This window comes from Scardinius erythrophthalmus (genome assembly GCF_964197995.2).
Source record: "Scardinius erythrophthalmus genome assembly, chromosome: 7".
Classification (NCBI taxonomy): domain Eukaryota; kingdom Metazoa; phylum Chordata; class Actinopteri; order Cypriniformes; family Leuciscidae; genus Scardinius; species Scardinius erythrophthalmus.
The window spans coordinates 13,560,598-13,579,644 of NC_138227.1; the positions used below are offsets into that span (position 1 = coordinate 13,560,598).

The window sequence follows — 19,047 nt, forward strand, 5'->3', positions numbered from 1 at the left end:
CCAACAAATAAATGGTCTACTCACTGGTAATTGTTTATTTCAATGTATATAATGAATAACTAACCCTGTGAAGATTTTACAGCCTACCTAGATTTTATTGCATCTGGGATAAAAAGGAAAGTGAGTTTTCATTGGCCAGATTCTCATGAGACAGATTATTCATTGACACGCAAAGTTGTGGGATTTGATATTGAATATATCTGGCAACCGATAAAAGAGATGAGAGGGAGAGAATGAAGTGGGAACCTTGGGGATTTTACAGTTAAAAATATTAGACTATCAAAAAGACGGGGGAAAAAACTATGCTAAATGTGTACTCAGAGGTCCTGGGTGGAAATCCAGCAGTTAGCCTATGTCTAGAGGTTTAAAACAACCTTGGGCTGGAAAGCTTTGCTGGACCTGGCAACCCCCTGATCATCACTGCAAACTCACATTTGAAGAAGTGTGACCGCACAGTCAGTTGCCCAGCACTTGATATTCTAAGAGTAACTTGTAACATGGATCGCTGGAAAGGCAGGGTTGCTCTTGTCACTGGGGCTTCAGTGGGAATCGGAGCTGCAATCGCAAAGTCTCTTGTGCAGCATGGCATGAAGGTGGTCGGATGTGCCAGAAATCTAGAGCAAATACAGGTAATCTAGCGTTAACGAGCAAACAGCAGTGCGGTTCACTGATACACTTGCGAGAAGTAGCCTAAATGTAGGACTAAACTTTGAAGAATCGCATGTTCTTTTTTCTTTCGCAGAATTTGGCAGCAGAATGTGTCAGAAGTGGATTCAGCGGCACTCTGTTCCCGTATAAATGCGATCTGTCTGTAGAGGACGAAGTGTTATCTATGTTCTCCTGGATCAAAGTTCAACATCAGGGCATTGATGTGTGCATTAATAATGCTGGTTTGGCTTTCCCAGAGCCTCTATTGAGTGGCAAAACCAGTGGCTGGAGGACTATGATGGATGTAAGTAGGCTAACTGAATACTGTAGCCGTGTGTATCGTCTTGACACGACAAAGCGAGTCAGTGATTCATTTCAGTTTTCAGTGAGCCGATTCGATCGAGTCAGTGATTCATTTACGTCATTGCGTGCTCTCTGACATCACGGCGTGCATATTAGGCCTACGTTGTTTTTTTGGTTTCATTTATTATTAATTTTTTTTGTTTTTTTTTGTAAATGCATATCCACATTCAGTTTGTTGTATGTGCCAGTTTATAAAAACGAACCAAAATATAATTTGCATTTACTTTTACAATTGTAATTTGAATGTTGTTTGAATACAGTGCTATTAAAACCATCTGTTTTTATATTTATGTTGATAAAACTGTTGAAAACTAACATGAATATATGTATTTGGATATTAAAGGAACTTTCTGCTTTATCAATCAATGGCTTGGTTTACTCCTAAATGTCTTACTGATCGTTTTTTTAAAAAATAACTCATGACTAAACTCATGAAATAAAGAATTTAACTATTTTTCAGGTGAATGTCATTGCCCTGTCAGTATGCACCCGTGAGGCTTACCAGTCCATGAAAGAAAGAAATATTAATGATGGCCATATCATTAATATTAACAGGTAGAATGTTTTATTATATATTTTTTGCCAGTCTTCAAATTCCTGCCTGTGCCGAGGCAAAAACCATTCAATATCCTTAAAGCTCTTGTTGTGTTTTAGCATGAGTGGACACCGGGTTGTTAACAATGCTGATGTACACTTCTACACTGCCAGCAAATATGCTGTGACTGCTCTCACTGAAGGTCTCCGGCAAGAGTTACGCGAGGCCAAAACCCACATACGTGCCACAGTGAGAACAGGATGAACACTTTTCTAACTTTAAAACTAAAGTTCTAAGACTTGTTGGCACTAAGATCTCTCTTTTTTTAACAGTGTATATCTCCTGGTTTAGTGGAGACCGAATTTGCCTACCGGTTCCTTAGTCAAAACCCAGAAAAAGCTGCTGCTACCTATAAAACTATAAAGGTAGACAAATCCTGATTCTTGTTTATGATGTAGATTATTGTTTACACTTTTAAATATGTAAATGATATTTACAGTGCCTGCAAGCAGATGACATAGCAAACGCAGTGGTGTATGTCCTAAGTGCTCCTCCTCATGTTCAAGTAAGTGTCATCCATCACTGGAGAAAACTATTGTGCTGTAAATGATTGCTGAGATTGTTCATATTCATACAATCAGCTTGAGCTGCTGTGGTCATTTTCAGCAGTGTATTTTCTTGGAAGATTTCATGTAATTGTTTTTTTTCTTCTTCCCCGTCTCTAGATTGGTGACATTCAGATGAGGCCTGTGGAACAGTTGACTTAACTGGAAGAGATAAACAAGAACAGGCATCGCTGACATCTCAACCATCTTAAAAGTTCAATATATAGTTTCAAAGATTATATGTAGGGAAAACTCCAAGAATGTCCCTATAAACTGTTTCTGCACTCCAGATCTTTTGAAATGCAAATAACAAGAACACAGAACACTGATCTGTCAAATCATGAAGTTTACATTTTATAATTACTTATAAAATCTATATGTTATATATATTTAAAAAAAGACTTTAATTAGTATTGGAGAAATTATGCAAAGTGTGCTGGGTGGTTTTGGGATCAAATATAGAGTTATCAGTCTTGCAAAATGCAGAATCACTGTAATTCTTTGCTTTACATTATACTGATGAACAAGCACAAGTGAACATACAGTTGTGGTCAGAATTATTGGCACCCCTGGTAAATATGATCAAAAATGGCTGTAAAAATAAATCTGCAAAGTTTATCCATCTGATCTTTCATTAAAAAATTAGCAAAAAATCTAACTTTTCAATGAAGTAAAAGAATTGAAAGTGGTGGTGGTGGTGGGGGGGGGGATTACATTATGAAATAAATGTTTTTCTCCAAATCACGCTGGCAATAATTATTGCCTTTTATTAAATACCTTTTGCCAAGATAACAGCTCTGAGTGTTCTTCTTTTTTTCTATAATGCCTGATGAGTTTGGAAATCATCTGGCAAGAGATCAGAGGTCATTCCTCCTTACAGAATCTCTCCAGATCCTTCAGATTCCCAGATCCATGTTTGGTGCTTCTTCTCTTCAGTTCACTCCACTCATCAGGTCAGGGAAAAGGGACGGCCATGGCAGAAGATACAATTTGTGCTCAGTGACACGTTTTTGTATTGATTTTTATGTTCGTTTTGGATTATTGTCCTGATGGAAGATCCAACCACGGCCCATTATAAGATTTCTAGAAGAGGCCATCAGGTTTAGATTTTTTATCTGTTGGTATTTGCTAGAATCCATGATGCCAAGTGTCTGAACAAGAAGTCCAGGACCTCCAGCAAAAAAAAAAAAAAATAGATCCACTCCATTAAAGATCCAGCAGTATATTTGCTGCCAAAAAGCAATTTTTTTAAAGTTTCATCTGACAATAGAATCCGGTCCATTTTGAAGTTCCATTTGTGTCTGACCACTGAATATGCTGGAGTTTTTGGATGAACGAGGAGCATTTTTCTTGAAACCCTCCTAAACAACATGTGGTGATGTAGGTATTGTTTAATTATTTCTTGTAGGCTTTGACCCCAAGACTCAAATAATCTCTGCAATTCTCCATCTGTGATCCTTGGAGAGTCTTTGGCCACTCAAACTTTCCTCCTCAACGTGCATTAAGACAATATAGACAACTGTCCTCTTCCAGGCATATCCGTAACATCTTTAGTTGATTGGAACTTCTTAATTATTGATGGTCCAAATGTGGATTATCAATTCTTACAGCCACTTTCTATTTTGTGAAGCTCAACAATCTAATTCTGACCACAACTGTATATGTTTTGTAGATTGTTCAGGAAATCTGATGCTTTTTTTATACATTTCTGTTTAGTTCTGTGTCTGCAGTTCTGAGCTGCTATTTTTAAGTGATGCACTAATAAAAATGGAGGGATTTATATCATGATTTTCTTCTTAAATTGTTTGTGATGAAACTATCAAATAGCTTTTTTCTTTTTACTGAAGGTTTCAGACAAATTGATGCAATTTACTGCATTGAGGGCAAATTTTGTATAGCACTGCAGGAACGTGATGCTTCCAAACGTAAGTGACTCAGAACACAGGCACAAAATGGGACGCAGAATTTGCAGAAACAATCCTAACGGTTATACACGTTTACTGAACTGAATTTTACTGCTACACTGGAAAATGCGGAAGAGGCAATAGCGAGCTCTTGCAAAAAAAAAAAAAAAAAAGCGAGCCCTATTGTTTGAATTCAACAATTAATTGCTTCCGCAAAAAAATCTCGGAGGAAAAGATAGGCGTGATCAGGTGTGGCACAGTAGGTCGTGCATTGGCTAGATCCTTAGACTCAGTGCATATTCAATAACAACAGGGAAAACATATGAAGTAAAGGTCACTGCAAACTGGCAGCAGCTCTTCTGTAAGAGTTTTGAGAACTTGTAACATGGATCGCTGGAAAGGCAGGGTTGCTCTTGTCACTGGGGCTTCAGTGGGAATCGGAGCTGCAATCGCAAAGTCTCTTGTGCAGCATGGCATGAAGGTGGTCGGATGTGCCAGAAATGTGAAGCAAATTGAGGTAATTTACATTGCGCATTTGTTGCAGAGGATTAAAGATGAACAAAATGTCTGCTGATTCATTAGTGATACCATTCTGTTTACTTTTTTAAAGTTTGACAGCACCCTGGTCAGTTAATGGAGAAAAAAGCAGCATGAACATTATTCTAAATTTCTCACTTGATGTTTGACACGATAAAAAGTCATACAGGTTGAGAAGAACATGGGGGTGAGAAAATTAAGCCAACAAAGTCATTTCTGTTATCATTTAAAAACATCTTAATGTTTGAAATGCTTTACATAACAACGATTTCATATTTCTTATAAGACATGCTACAGTGTGTTCATAAGGACAAAGTTCTAAAAATTGGTAGGTTAGGTAGCTATAATAATTAACCTCATGCACAATTTGTTTGCTTGCTCTGCTATAGCTTGCTGCTTCTCTGCCAATGGCTTTGAGCTTTGACCCTTCATGAAATGTAAATCTCGAAGTGTTTTTCCATTTCTAGAATTTGGCAGCAGAATGTGTCAGAAGTGGATTCAGCGGCACTCTGTTCCCGTATAAATGTGATCTGTCTGTAGAGGACGAAGTGTTATCCATGTTCACCTGGATCAAAGTTCAACATCAGGGCATTGACGTGTGCATTAATAATGCTGGTTTGGCTCTCCCAGAGCCTCTATTGAGTGGCAAAGCCAGTGGCTGGAAGACTATGATGGATGTAAGTAAATCACAGAATAAATATATAGGTATTTCCATTCTGACAACATGCAGCTAGAGTATGTAATTTTAGTCAATTTTTTCAAAAATTTCAGGTGAATGTCATTGCCCTGTCAGTGTGCACCCAAGAGGCTTACCATTCCATGAAAGAAAGATATATTGATGATGGCCATATCATTAATATTAATGGGTACTATAATGTTTTAATGGACATTTTTAGACATATTTTCTGCATTTATATTCCTGTGCCATGCACCAAAGCATCCTGACTCTAAATATCATACTATGTTTTAGTATGTGTGGACACCGTGTTCTCCACAATGCTGATTTACACTTCTACACTGCCAGCAAATATGCTGTGACTGCTCTCACTGAAGGTCTCCGGCAAGAGTTACACAAGGCCAAAACCCACATACGTGCCACAGTAAGAACAGGATAAACAAGACATGTTATCGATGAACACTTTATTTATGAAAATGAGTATTGCATGTCCAATGTTCATAAATGTGCTGGCACTAAGATTGCTCTTTCTTTGACAGTCTATATCTCCTGGTTTAGTGGAGACGGAGTTAACCTACCGGCTCTTTAGTCAAAACCCAGAAAAGGCTGCTGCTACATATAAAAGTATGAAGGTATAAGTATAAGACAAATCCTGATTCTTGTCTGCAGAGCATAAAAGGTCATTGTTTACCTTTATAAAATTTGGAAATCATATTTGCAGTGCCTGCAAGCAGATGACATAGCAAACGCAGTGGTGTATGTCCTAAGTTCTCCTCCTCATGTTCAAGTAAGTGTCATCCATCACTGGAGAAAACTATTGTGCTGCAGCATTAACATGTTAATGTTTGCTGTCTTTCAGGATCACACTTTGTAATATTTAAGTATATCCACATATCTTTATGTGTAAACTTGATGATTTATAACTGAATTGTAATTTAGAGTTTTTTCCTTTGCTCTTTGTAGATTGGTGACATTCAGATGAGACCAGTGGAGCAGTTGACATAAGATAAACAGGATCAAGTGCCAATATCAGGGTCCAACGTTCACAGACAATCAAAGATCACAGGCGTGTCCAATATCGGATAAATAATTGTCAAGTCTCTACATTTTTTAAATGCATTTTCTAAAAAAAAAAAAAAAAAACCTGTTCTGTTTCATCATGATTTTTACATTTTTATTGTAGTAAATGAAATGATTTTGAGAAAATATGCTGGTGTTAATGAGTACAATTTTGATTTGACACAATGTGATAAATACTTTATGTGCTTTTCCAATAGCTCTTTCTGGTTTTCTTGTGAAAAATAAATAAAAAGATAAAAAAGTGCCAGTATTCAATAGCGAACTGAAAGCATGCAATATCAAGAATATAAAAAAGTCTGTAAGACTTTCATTCATCTTTGGAACACAAATGAAGATCTTTTTGATGAAATCTGAGAGCTTTCTGTCCCTCCATTGTCAACTACGCAACTGACACTTTGACACTTCAAAAAGTTCATGAAGAGATTGTAAAACTAATCCATAGGCTTTATGAATTGAACGGTTTAGTCCAAATTTCCTGAAGAGACAAGATCATTTTATATGATGAACAGATTTAATTAAGGCTTTTATTCACATATAAACATTTATCAGTGAACATAAGCTCAACTGTACTTGCTTGAAGTGTGAGAGGAAACATCATTGGCTCTTGTGGAAGCTCAAACACGTAACACGAGAATGAACCTCATTGGTTCTTTCTGAAGCTCAAACATGCTGCGTAACCAATGAGAATGAACCTCACTGTTTCTCACGTCAAGCGAACATCTGAGCTTCCATACCATAACTAATTTGTGCATTGATGAATGTTTATATGGGATAATGGGTGGAAAAAAGCCGACATTCAATCCAGTGGCGTAGGCAGAAATTGTATTTTGGGCGGGCCAGTGAAAAAGTGAGTGGGCCAATAGTTTTTCCTAGAAAAAAAATTACTTAAATAATAATTAATAAGTAAATAATAATAATATATTAATAAGCATGGTTTGAAATGAATAACAACACACTCCCCAATTTCTGTTAAATCAACCATATACAATGCAGCCTGGTGGAAATTAAGCTTTTGTGCCAAAAAAATTGCAACTAATTTAAACTAAACAATGTACAGTAGGATAGCCTATAAGGCATTCAGCTATACAGTACACAACACACCAGTAACTTAAGGCGAGACAGGTGAATAGGGTAACATTTTAAAATAATAGATATTACCATAAAACTTCCTCAGTTATTCTGGAGAATGACAAACAACTAATTTTGAGAAAACAGCATTTAAAGATTTGTAATGTAAAAAATCATACTTTTTAGCAGAAACAACTATTTACAGACACAATATCTTATCAAATCATCAGCAACAACAATACAAACCACCTAAAACACATCAAAACTTATAACACAGCATTTATGGCCAACAACTGAACAGAACCCCAGTCAAAAACAGTCAAAAACACACATCAAAATGTCAGAGCACGTCACGTGATGCATCTGAACGAATCACATTGTCAGAAATTGATATCAGCCAATGAGATTTCGCTTTTAGAGTTAAATGCCCCATTGTACTTTCACGATTGGTTGCTGATTAAAGGAATTTACCATATTTGGTTCCGACAGCATTGTGTACAGGAGAAAGTAGAGAGCTTTTCAACGGTGTTTGTTATGACAGGTGCAGAAAGCGATCGCGGTGCAGCATATTGATTAACAACGCCAACTTTTGTTGAATTTAGGAGAAATATACAGACGCAAATAGACAAAATGTAGTAAAATAAAGACCTAAATGTGTATTTTGGATTTTTTTTTTTCACCACAAGTCTGAAATAATGCATTGAAGACAAATAGCCCAAAATCTTAAAATTGACCAGTGAAAAAAAAACCCGATGTTTTTGCCGTGTCTCGCCTTAAATCACTTCACGGGCAAAAATTAAGGAAATTAGTTAAACAACTGGCCTACCTTTGTTGTTTTCATTCTACAAAACAAGATGCAAGTGCCTGGGTTTAGTATTAAAAACAGAAATGATCTCATCATAGTCCAAACAGAGTTATTTTTCAAAGAACTAAAGGCCGCCAGAGCCCGCCGCCTAGAGAGTCTGCCTGTCGGACTCGGAACCCCTAGCAACCATAGCAACCAATTACGTTCCGGAGGGAGGCTTTCACGCATTTTATTCGGAAACAGAATTAAACACACACACCAGTCAACAATAAATCAGGTTTATATTAATATATTTTCTTAAATACATTTGAATAATAAAAATAAACTAAAAATGTATTTTGATCAACTTGCCTGGGCGGGCCAGTGAGTTATGTGGGTGGGCCAGTGCCGCCCTGGCCCATTACTGGCTACGCGCCTGATTCAATCTGTCAATCATTTAAAGCGATCGTGTCTCTTCAGAAAATGTTGCCACTCAATTCACATGGATTCGTTTTAAGATCTCTTTATGAACTTTTTAAGCGTCAAAGTGTAAGTTGCATATAACTGTCAACGGGGGACAGAAATCTCAGAGATTTCATCGAAAAGATCTTTGAGTCGTGTTCCGAAGATGAACGAAAGTCTTGCGGGTTTGGAACGACACGAGACGAGGGAGAGTAGAATTTTCATTTTTGAGTGAACTATCCCTTTAATTATTGCCCAGAAGGGAATCGGGGCAAAGATAAAATACAAATCGCTGCACGGGTCGGGACGCATTTATGTTCATTTCAAACGCAAGTGAGTTTGTTTTGGATGCAGAGGTGTTGTTTGCCGCACAATGAATTTTGCTGTCAGCATCAGCAACACTACACGTTTGAACAGTGTAGGATGTTGATTACTTTGATTAAAGCCTTGTTTATGGATCTTGATTTGCTAGTATTATTTTTTTTTCTTTTGTTGTGACAATTGCTAACGAATTAGACAAAATTGCTGCTATTGTAAAATGAGGTCGTTTGCATTAGCCTATTTAATGCGAAATTATAGTAGAATCGGAAGTGTGTTGCTATTGGCTAGATTCTCAGGGAGTGTTCGATTACATAAGGGGTTGCAGTGATGATCTGACTGCAAACTGGCAGCAGCTCTTCTGTAAGAGTTTTGAGAACTTGTAACATGGATCGCTGGAAAGGCAGAGTTGCTCTTGTCACTGGGGCTTCAGTGGGAATCGGAGCTGCAACCGCAGTGTCTCTTGTGCAGCATGGCATGAAGGTGGTCGGATGTGCCAGAAATGTGAAGCAAATTGAGGTAATTATACAGCTATCTGCAGAAAAAAGTTTGCTTATACTGATTGATGTCGAAAAACAGCATCGTGTGGAAATTGAAGGTAGTTAAAGACGCGCCTCGCACGACATGAGCAGGCAAGAAAGTGTTTGTACAGAGAAAGTCTGTGTTGTTCACTATTTATTAAATACCTTGATAATTGATCTTTTATTATTTTATATCATGTAATTTAAAATATGTTTAAAAAGTGCCCAATCTTAGCAAAAATGTCCAAGATTATTCAATAACAACAATGCATTGTAGCCTATATTGGATTCCTGCCAAATATAGCCTATACTGTATGATATAACAGCAGTAATAGTGGTTCTGAGCTTCAAAACCTTCATGAAATATGAATCTCAAAGAACTTTTTCTTTCGCAGAATTTGGCAGCAGAATGTGTCAGAAGTGGATTCAGTGGCACTCTGTTCCCGTATAAATGTGATCTGTCTGTAGAGGACGAAGTGTTATCCATGTTCACCTGGATCAAAGTTCAACATCAGGGCATTGACGTGTGCATTAATAATGCTGGTTTGGCTCTCCCAGAGCCTCTATTGAGTGGCAAAACCAGTGGCTGGAGGACTATGATGGATGTAAGTAACTCAGCAGGGACACAATAAGCAGTTATTCCTAATCTGCCAATATAACGAAAGTGTGATCTCATCTCAAAATGTTTCAATTTTTCAGGTGAATGTCATTGCCCTGTCAGTGTGCACTCGTGAGGCTTACCAGTCCATGAAAGAAAGAAAAGTTGATGATGGCCATATCATCAATATTAACAGGTACAGTAGAATTTCATTGCACCTTTTTATGCATATTCATGTTTATGTCCAGGTACCAAGCATTCAGGACCTTAAAATGTGTTTTAGTATTTGTGGACACCGGGTTATCAACAACGCTGATGCACACTTCTACACTGCCAGCAAATATGCTGTGACTGCTCTCACTGAAGGTCTCCGGCAAGAGTTACGCGAGGCCAAAACCCACATACGTGCCACAGTGAGAACAGGATGAACACTTTTCTAACTTTAAAACTAAAGTTCTAAGACTTGTTGGCACTAAGATCTCTCTTTCTTTAACAGTGTATATCTCCTGGTTTAGTGGAGACGGAATTTGCCTACCGGCTCTTTAGTGAAACCCCAGAAAAAGCTGCTGCTACGTACAAAAGTCTAAAGGTATAGACACATTTTCATTCCTTTCTACACGTTTTAGGTCATCATTTATTTAAATATTTAAATATCATATTCACAGTGCCTGCAAGCAGCTGACATAACCAATGCAGTGGCGTATGTCCTAAGTGCTCCTCCTCATGTTCAAGTAAGAATCATTTATCACTATTTTGCTGTTAATGTTTGCAGTCACAGTTTTCTGATTATGAGATGAATGGGATATTTTGGTGATGAAATTAGCCTCATGGGACAAGATTGAGAATGAAATCTCTGTTCTTTATGCTGATCCAGCAGTGGGGAATTTCCTTGGTAAAATCTTTATTTAATGGCAGTTTTTATTGTTTTTTAAACAAAAGTTTTTTCTTTCTCTTTGTGTAGATTGGTGACATTGAGATAGTGCCCGTTGAGCAGCTGATGTAACATGAACAGATCAACAGGATCAAGACTCTCTGACACCTTGTGGCAATCATCAAGTGGAAAATACTGCTCTGCCTCACCTTGATGTAACATTTTGTTTTACTATTTTATATAGACTCAATTTTTAGAAACTAAATACTCTTGGTTCTGTTTGATTAAATATTAAAACAATTATTAGCCTTGCAAAATACAGAATCGGTGTCATTTATTTTCCGTGTCATACTGATGAACATTTACAGACAAAGAACCAGTGCTGATGCTTCTTCACAAACTTTACTTTTGTGGAGACAAACTTTACAGCTCAGCATTGCAGGGTCACATTGCATTATTGGCTTGAATCAAACATTGACTGAGGTATTGAGTTTAGACCATAAACCCTTGTAACCTGAGGTATTACCTAACTCAACATCTTAATGCACCTTTGAAAAGAAAAACATTCTCGTGGAATCAGTAAGATTGGTTTAATTTTACATAGTAAGAAACTTTTACAACTGAACAAATTATGCTAGAATTAATGATGATAAAAAGACATTCGCATTCGCTTGTGAAGTCTTGTGCAGACTTTTATGATACATTTATGATACATTTATACATCTTATTCACTTTCATTACACATTTAATTTCAAACATTTACCTCTGTTTTATGGGTAAAGAAAATCATATGAGTTGGAACAACTTGATGACAGATCAGCATTTTTGAACTGACAGCACTATTATGCAAGACTAGACCTGATTTTCACTTTATCTCTAAAGTGTGTGTGAAGAAACTTCCAAATAGCTCTTTACTCTTTCTTGGTTTTTCTGCTTTTCTCTGAAATCAAGCGTGACAACTGTTGAATATTAAAAAGTACTGAAAGTACTACCAACGTTTATCATGCCAAGAGCTGAAAACAACACCTTAATAAATTATTTTAATGTTGTAAAGTTAAATGTTGCTTTCCAATGCCTTTATGATGACTGATGTTGCTCTTGCATCAGCTTTAAGACTCTGTTGCTGCTCTTGGTCCAGTGTTTCCTCATGCATGATTGGCATCTCAAGGAAAATTCCCTAGCAACCAGAAATGTTCAGTCCAAAGTATATAAGGGAAGCATGAAGTGCTCATTGTTTTGCCATTAAAGTATTCAAATTGTAAAGCGGATTACAATTATCTTGCTTTAAACCAAAAATGATTTTAGTTATTTAGCATCTTTTATTTAGTTATTTAGCCACTTTTCATACTTTTTACCCCCCTCACATTCGTTCTAGTTCCTCTGCTGCCTTTCGATGACCTGTCTCGTCTCAGCATGTGGACAGAATGTGCAGTTACTCAGCAAAAGCCTCTTGTTCTCATGGGAACACGTTCCCGCCCTCTTAACCCCATTTCCATGACCGTAACAGCACGAAACGCTGTGGAATCAATCATGAATCGTCTTTTATGCTTTGTAAGTGATACTATTGTACTGTTTTTGGAATGTATATTATTTCATAATGCCTACACCCTCTGAATGCTGGATTATTTTTCCATGTCTGGGAACCAGGGAGCTGGTATGAGACTCCACATTGTTTTCATGTGCTCATTCTGAAACTGCTGAGTAGAGCAGGGTCACGGAGGAGGAAGTTGGTGTGATGCAAAATGGTGTGATGTTCTGCTCAGGCCATAATATGAATAAATTTGGGTGGTCCCTCTTTTGAATAATGGAAAACCCACATTTGACCGTGTAATGACACACACACACATATGCATATTTGCACCTTGATCAACTTTTGTGGTTACTTAGACATTTAAAAACCCTATTGACACATAAATACTTTCAAAATCCCCAACCTTAATAGTTCAAGTCTTAATTAGGAGGTCAGATCCCCCAAACTGGCATATGTGGCATATTTCAGACTGCGATTCTGCAAAGGCCACACTTTTTAACAAGAGCATGTGAGGGTCAGCTGATGGGAGATTTGAGTCCAGTGTTACAATACTCATTTCAAGTCGGAGGGTGAGTGAGGCACCTAAACCAGATTATCCTTTGAGAAGAATGTGACCCTTTCTGCTTAAGTCCACTGGCAAAGGCCTAGGAAGGCCAAAGTCTGCGCTAGAACAAAAACTGGGTTTTTTGGTACTGTAAATAATCAGGTTACCTGGAAGTACACTAAACACTTAACACTCTGTTTTATTAAAAACGAAACCCATATGTTTTCTTAAACAATGATATATGAGAACCACCAGTGCTCTTATTTACTTTATTCAGCAATCATGTCGAGAAACACATGCTTTATAAAATTGATCTGATCTGTCAGTCTACCATCAATGGAGCTATAAAAACAGAGTAGGTAAAAACATGCTGCTTATTAAAACAAATTTGCCGCATATCATAAGGCAGCCTAGAAGATAAGGTCACACCATGTGGAGCTTATTGAATTTCACTCTCTCTTAAATTTTCCACGCTTTTCTCGGTTTCCTCGCTCCCTGTTTCTCTTCATTTTCGTGCTCCTAGGTCTGCGGGTAGCCATGGACGGAGTGTTAGTCTGTAGAAGGGGAAACATTGATGCCGTATTTATCTCAGGATCCTTCAACTGAAATGCAGTGTCCTTTTCCATCAGGGTCGGGAGGGGTGTTGTGTCTGCAACGTCAGGCAAAACCGCTTCATAGCAGATTTTGATAACGCGCCTTCCACTTCTTCCCTTGGTGTCCTTCGAACTTTGTTGTCCGTTTTTTGTTGATGATGATGTGAAGCTTTCCATTGGGTTTTCAAGTCGGTGCAACCCCAGTCTCTCTGGCAGGTCAGTTGGCCCGACAGTCGCAGAACTTGTGTACGGTCGAAGATCCTGAGAGCTGAAAACATGAGGGGGTTCTTCTGTAGAGGAAGCAATGATTTTCCTCATTCTTTTTCTTCCTTCTCTCTGCCTTGAACTTGGCCTTCTGGTTCTAACAATGGGTGTTTTTTGTGTAGTGACTACAGGTCCCTTTTCTTCTGTGTACTGTGTACTTTGCATCACCTCCTCTCTTACAGTATTACCGGGACTTGTTGGCGTTGCGAGGGTTACACCTTCGGTCGGACTTGTCGAGAGCGTTTCTTTCTTGAAATATGGTTGGGTGACTTCTGTGGACGGATTGTTTTTTCTTTGCTTTTTATTCCCGCCTCTTTGTCTGAGCTTAGCTCTGACCTTATCACGGACAGCTAAGTGAGCTGTAGGAGAGGAAGAGGCTAACTCTGTGTCATTTGCTTGTCTGTACTCTAGAATCTCTGGTTCTTTATCTGGCTTTAGTGAAGTGGTAATGCCAACAACATCCTGATTATCACTCATTGTCCTCTGAGGATCATCTCTCATCATTTTATTAGAAAGCGGCCCGTTTCCTACAGAGTCTAGCTCAGTGTTCATGAAATTGTTTTCTTTAATGCTAAACCGATTCATCTTCGCCGATTCTTCCATGAAGTTGTTCTTACCCATGACCTCTTCTGTTTGATCGGTCGGCGGCGGCGCGCCTGCCGTTCCTTCATCGACCTTTAACATGGCGTCGAGTTTTTTATTCTTCTTCCTGCCTTTACCCTTCCCTCTTTTCTTCTTGTTCTCTTTTTTCTTTTTCCCGGAATTTTTCTTCCTCTTCTTCTCTGACGCCTGAGTTTCTCCTTTAGCTGTGTCCGTGGACGAGCTTTGCGAGGTGGAGACTGTGGCGAGGACTTTAATGAAATCCTCTGCAGCTGTCACCACATTTGTAAGCGAGGGCTCCTCAGGGGTGGCGGTCTTCGATTCAGAGAATGTCGACTGTGTTGTACTTTCAGTCTTGTTCTGCTTTTCTTCGTCTGACTGTTTCTCCTTAGGAGGAGCGATAGACAATACGTCAATGACATCAATCCCCCCGAAATCATAAGGGATCGATTCTTTAATCACTGCGACGGGAACTCTGTCATACTTTTTACACCTTAATGATGGAGAAAAGAGTAAAAATTGCATTAATTTGGCTGCTGGAGAGTATACCAGAGGATAAAGAAGCATTTACAATTCCTGGAATTTGATACTTACACCCCATACCAATGACGCTCAACACACTGTTCTTCAAATGAGAATTCAAAGCAAGGCGCTTCGATCACATTAAAGAAGGCCTGTCCGACCACACGGGATGAAGTGTCATTTACAAGTCTTAGGCATTCCTTTAAGCTGTAAGAAGCACATATAAATATGGAGATGATTTCAAAATGTTAGATTTTTGAGCGTTTTCACATTAAGATAATGCAGCTGTAAATCTCACACTTAAACAAAAGTTTCATTTAAAAACATACAAAAAAGTGGTAATCTGCTGCAATCATTAATTTGATTTTATTTCTACCTGATCTAACCCTTAAATTTAGTTTTGCTGGTGTAACCTACAGTATGTTGATTGTAATATATAAATTGGCATTGAATTGAGTTAATTTAACTTAAGTTATCTGGACATTTTAACATTTCTTTCACTGTAGGTTGTAACATCATCACGATTTTAGGTTAAAATCACCTTTTAGCCTTACCATTAAATAGTTAAAAAAACACTAACATTTCCATGTGTCTCAATGACGTCATAAAAACGACAAGTGAACAATAGTAAGATTTCAAAAAAAATGTTTCAAGTAGTTATAAAAGAAGTAGAGCATGCATGCTGCAGGACAGTGCTGTCAGCAATCAAACTTGAATATCTGGACCTCATTAAACTTACGCATTGTCGCAGTCGCAGTGGCTAAGGGAGTGCCATTTAAAGTTGGTGTATCCATAGTTGGAGGAGAATGCATGAATGATGTATGGGCAGTGATCATGGACGCGGCAACATTTGTCGGTCTCTTCGAATTCGCCTGGAGGTAAAACATCACACGCACTATTACAAAATGGCCAAACACCTGCTGCTTACAGTCCGAACATTAAAATCTCTACACATTACACAAATAAGTGAATTAAAATCAACTCACCTAACTGTTCATAATGATCCGCGATGTTTCCTGCACCACACCAAAGCGTCCCGGGATAAGTGAAGCCTCGCTTGGTTCGCGTCTTTTTATTGTTCGCTCCATCAGAGTTCGGCTCTTTTGCTTGTTTTGTTTTCGCGATCACGTTTCTGTCGCCTTTTGATTTCAACTTGTTACAGTTCGCCTTCGCTTCGGACACCCCCGTCAAACTCATCTCTAAATCGGAGCTCATTTGGTTTCTTAGACCAAGTCTGCAAACATGCATGAAGGATTTAACTTGCATTTCGTTTTGGATCACAGAGCAGTCGACCAGGCTGCCCTCGGAGTCGTGCACAGAGCGAACCTCTTCAGCTCCATCGGTAACCTGGTGAAGGTGATACTCTCCGACAACTGAACTTTTGGCGCAAAGAGTGTTGTTGAGCATGTAAAAGAGCTCTTTGCTCTCTTTTTCGGAATCTAAAGATTGGCTTAAGAATTCGCCTTTAACAAAGTTCCTGTCTAGATAAGACAGGAACACGAAAAACACGGACCACATCGCGGCGGGCGGCACTTCAGCACCACGGAGAATCAGACAGCACCTTGTCCTCTTCTGTTCAGCGAGGACCGGTTTCTTGTCTGCCGCTCGCGGGGATTCATATATTACCGGTCAATAATGGGAGGGGTCTGTCATTTAATTAACCCTTTCCTCCTCCAATGAACTTGAATAGCCTACCACATGTGCATCTGTTTCCTCCTCCTTTCGTCTCTGTGGCGAGTGAACGATGTTCAATGATTGCCCTTTTTTATGCAAAAACCTTTTATATTTGTAAAAGGCAAATTCGTATTTTGCGAGAGGGAAATGTCGCAAGGCAAAAAAGGAACAAACAAAAGCGTGTTTGTTTTGTTTATTTTTAAATTAAATCGATGCTTTGTTGAAACCACATTTTGTGTTAGGCTAATTTATTTTTATTCATTAAATTAAAGGACAATAGAAAGCTAACATTTCAATTGCAAGCATAAAACAACGCACAAGACATGAGAATTACAAGTATTTAAAGGACATGAACTCTGCATAGAAATTCCAAATAAAAGACTTGGGATATGATTTTTCAAACAACCTTTCATTCATTAACCACAAAAGTTAGTTTACAACGCAAAATAAGCGCCCACATCGCGTGGCTTTATCAGTGTCTTAGTCATTATTTATCACGTTTAAAACGTTTTAAGATAGTTGAGCGTGCTATAGGCGCCGAAAAATTGGAACATATTGACAGAATGATTGATTTTTGCCCTCCTGAAAGACATTCCGTGCACAGAGGTATACAAACAATCATATCACATCGTATTTATAAATAGTCCTATAGCATATTTTTAAATGAAATGCACAAATATTTTCAATGCAAGGTTCCTTTTTAATTAACCTGTTTGTTGTGTGCACGAGCATCATTATAATGTAATCCCAATGAATGAAGGATGTAATGGATATCTGTGTTTTGACCGCAAGTAACCCCATCGGTCTCCACACCTCGAGATTTACTTTGGTGACGCAGCAAGGAGGAGGTTCCTTTGGCGCTTTCCATAGTAACAAGAGATGGGGTGATTCTTCCGACCCAACGAGATTGGGCATTCTAGTTTCACAAAAGGAATGGGTAGTGACCTAATTTGGAACAGTAGGCTTTTTCAATGCAGACCAATGAAGGTCTCCACGCAGTTATTGAACATCAGTCAGTCTTTTCCTATGGTTACATGGATCTTAACTTTGGGACTTTAATAGTCGCATGAGCGCCAGCAAAATGGGGAAAAAAATAGTAATTTAGTTTGTACATACGCAGGCTAATACAAGGCTGCTGCGATCAAGCAATTAAATATTTAGTTTTCCAGTGCTGTATTTTGTTTATTTTAAAATGTAAGAAATAAAAGAAAATAACAGATAAAATTATATGATTAAATTTCTCTGAGAAATATGTTATTATATGAATTAGCCTATACTTAGCTAATTGGTGTAACATTGTTGAAAGGGGTTCAAACAACGAACCAAGAAAATAATAATAATAAAATAAGGAATTTGGTATGTGCAAGCCCAAATGCAAAAATATTTATGGTCGGCTTTCAAATAGCTCCCACTGAGTCCAACAGTGGGCTTTGGCAAGGAAATCGGATTGGTGGGGGTGGAAACAAATGATGTAAAATCAGCAGAGGCAACATGCGACATTGTTGGAAAATCCGCACGATGTATTATTCATTTAATTCTCATTAAAGACCTTTGCCATGGGATTTTAATCACTGCGTGTTTCACATACCTGACGAATTGCTATTTCATCAAAACTCTCTGTGCAATTTAGAAACACCACATTTTCATTCATGTTTATGATACAGTAGCACATTTATCTCAGTTCATGCAACTATACCTGCAAAATGAGGTCCAATTCATTGGAATCAGGCGCCTTCTGGCACCTTTCACAATAAAGATGCTTAGCCGTCTGATTAGGATATTGCTTATGGATTTCACTGTTTTTTGAACAAACCATCGAAACCGTTAAATCTTAAAATAAGTTAATTGCACGTTTTCAAACACTGAAGCACCAAGATAGCGTATAGACAAGCTAATAAATTCTTACTAGAAATCTCGTATGCTGGAAATTATATAAAATAAGAATAATATTGAAATTAATCTGGAAAAGAAATAATGTTTTAGCTTTCCTGAAACCCCGTACAAAAATGTGCATAGACTACTATTTTTCCTAGCTGGATGTAATAGCCTAATGCTTCCTCTGTACGGTCTGTATTGTTGCATCATTAGTCGTCAATAAAATAAGGGGGAAACAGATAGAAAATAATAGGAAAACCTAATACAAAAAAAAAAAAATACAAAAAAAAAACATTAAATACTTTGGTGAATAATAGTTCATTGATTATTTGAAGCCACTATATTCCACACTAGACAATATTCACCCATTTCTGCTTTCTATTCCACTGCTGAGGAACTAGCCTACTTCACGTCTTTTTCTGCAAGAAGATCTATTGTTTGAGGAGTCTTATTTTGTTAAGAGCTTAGGTAGTC

At 38.0% G+C, this 19,047-nt stretch overlaps 3 protein-coding genes across 3 annotated transcripts; 2 read left to right on the top strand and 1 right to left on the bottom strand.

Annotated features, from left to right (window-relative positions):
• Positions 1-240: 240 nt before the first annotated feature.
• Positions 241-2,941, top strand: dhrs11b.1 (dehydrogenase/reductase 11b, tandem duplicate 1). The gene is made up of 7 exons (XM_081371184.1): positions 241-629; positions 743-952; positions 1,472-1,566; positions 1,666-1,795; positions 1,879-1,971; positions 2,046-2,111; positions 2,272-2,941. Exons 1-7 carry the CDS (start codon positions 498-500, stop codon positions 2,311-2,313), a joined length of 768 nt encoding a protein of 255 aa, XP_081227310.1. The 5' UTR covers positions 241-497; the 3' UTR covers positions 2,314-2,941.
• Positions 2,942-4,440: 1,499 nt separating this feature from the next.
• On the top strand, positions 4,441-11,283 carry LOC308693209 (uncharacterized protein; the record flags this gene model as incomplete). The annotated part of the gene is made up of 14 exons (XM_081370002.1): positions 4,441-4,572; positions 5,060-5,269; positions 5,364-5,458; positions 5,563-5,692; positions 5,808-5,900; positions 5,990-6,055; positions 6,232-6,263; positions 9,334-9,499; positions 9,897-10,106; positions 10,201-10,295; positions 10,383-10,512; positions 10,596-10,688; positions 10,765-10,830; positions 11,061-11,283. The coding sequence occupies 14 exons, from the start codon at positions 4,441-4,443 to the stop codon at positions 11,100-11,102; spliced, it is 1,560 nt and encodes a 519-aa protein (XP_081226128.1). The 3' UTR covers positions 11,103-11,283.
• Positions 11,284-13,301: 2,018 nt separating this feature from the next.
• proca1 (protein interacting with cyclin A1) lies at positions 13,302-16,652 on the bottom strand. The gene is made up of 4 exons (XM_081369991.1): positions 16,011-16,652; positions 15,764-15,896; positions 15,097-15,231; positions 13,302-14,995 (listed from the first exon to the last, which is right to left on the bottom strand). The coding sequence occupies exons 1-4, from the start codon at positions 16,540-16,542 to the stop codon at positions 13,495-13,497; spliced, it is 2,301 nt and encodes a 766-aa protein (XP_081226117.1). The 5' UTR covers positions 16,543-16,652; the 3' UTR covers positions 13,302-13,494.
• Positions 16,653-19,047: the final 2,395 nt, after the last annotated feature.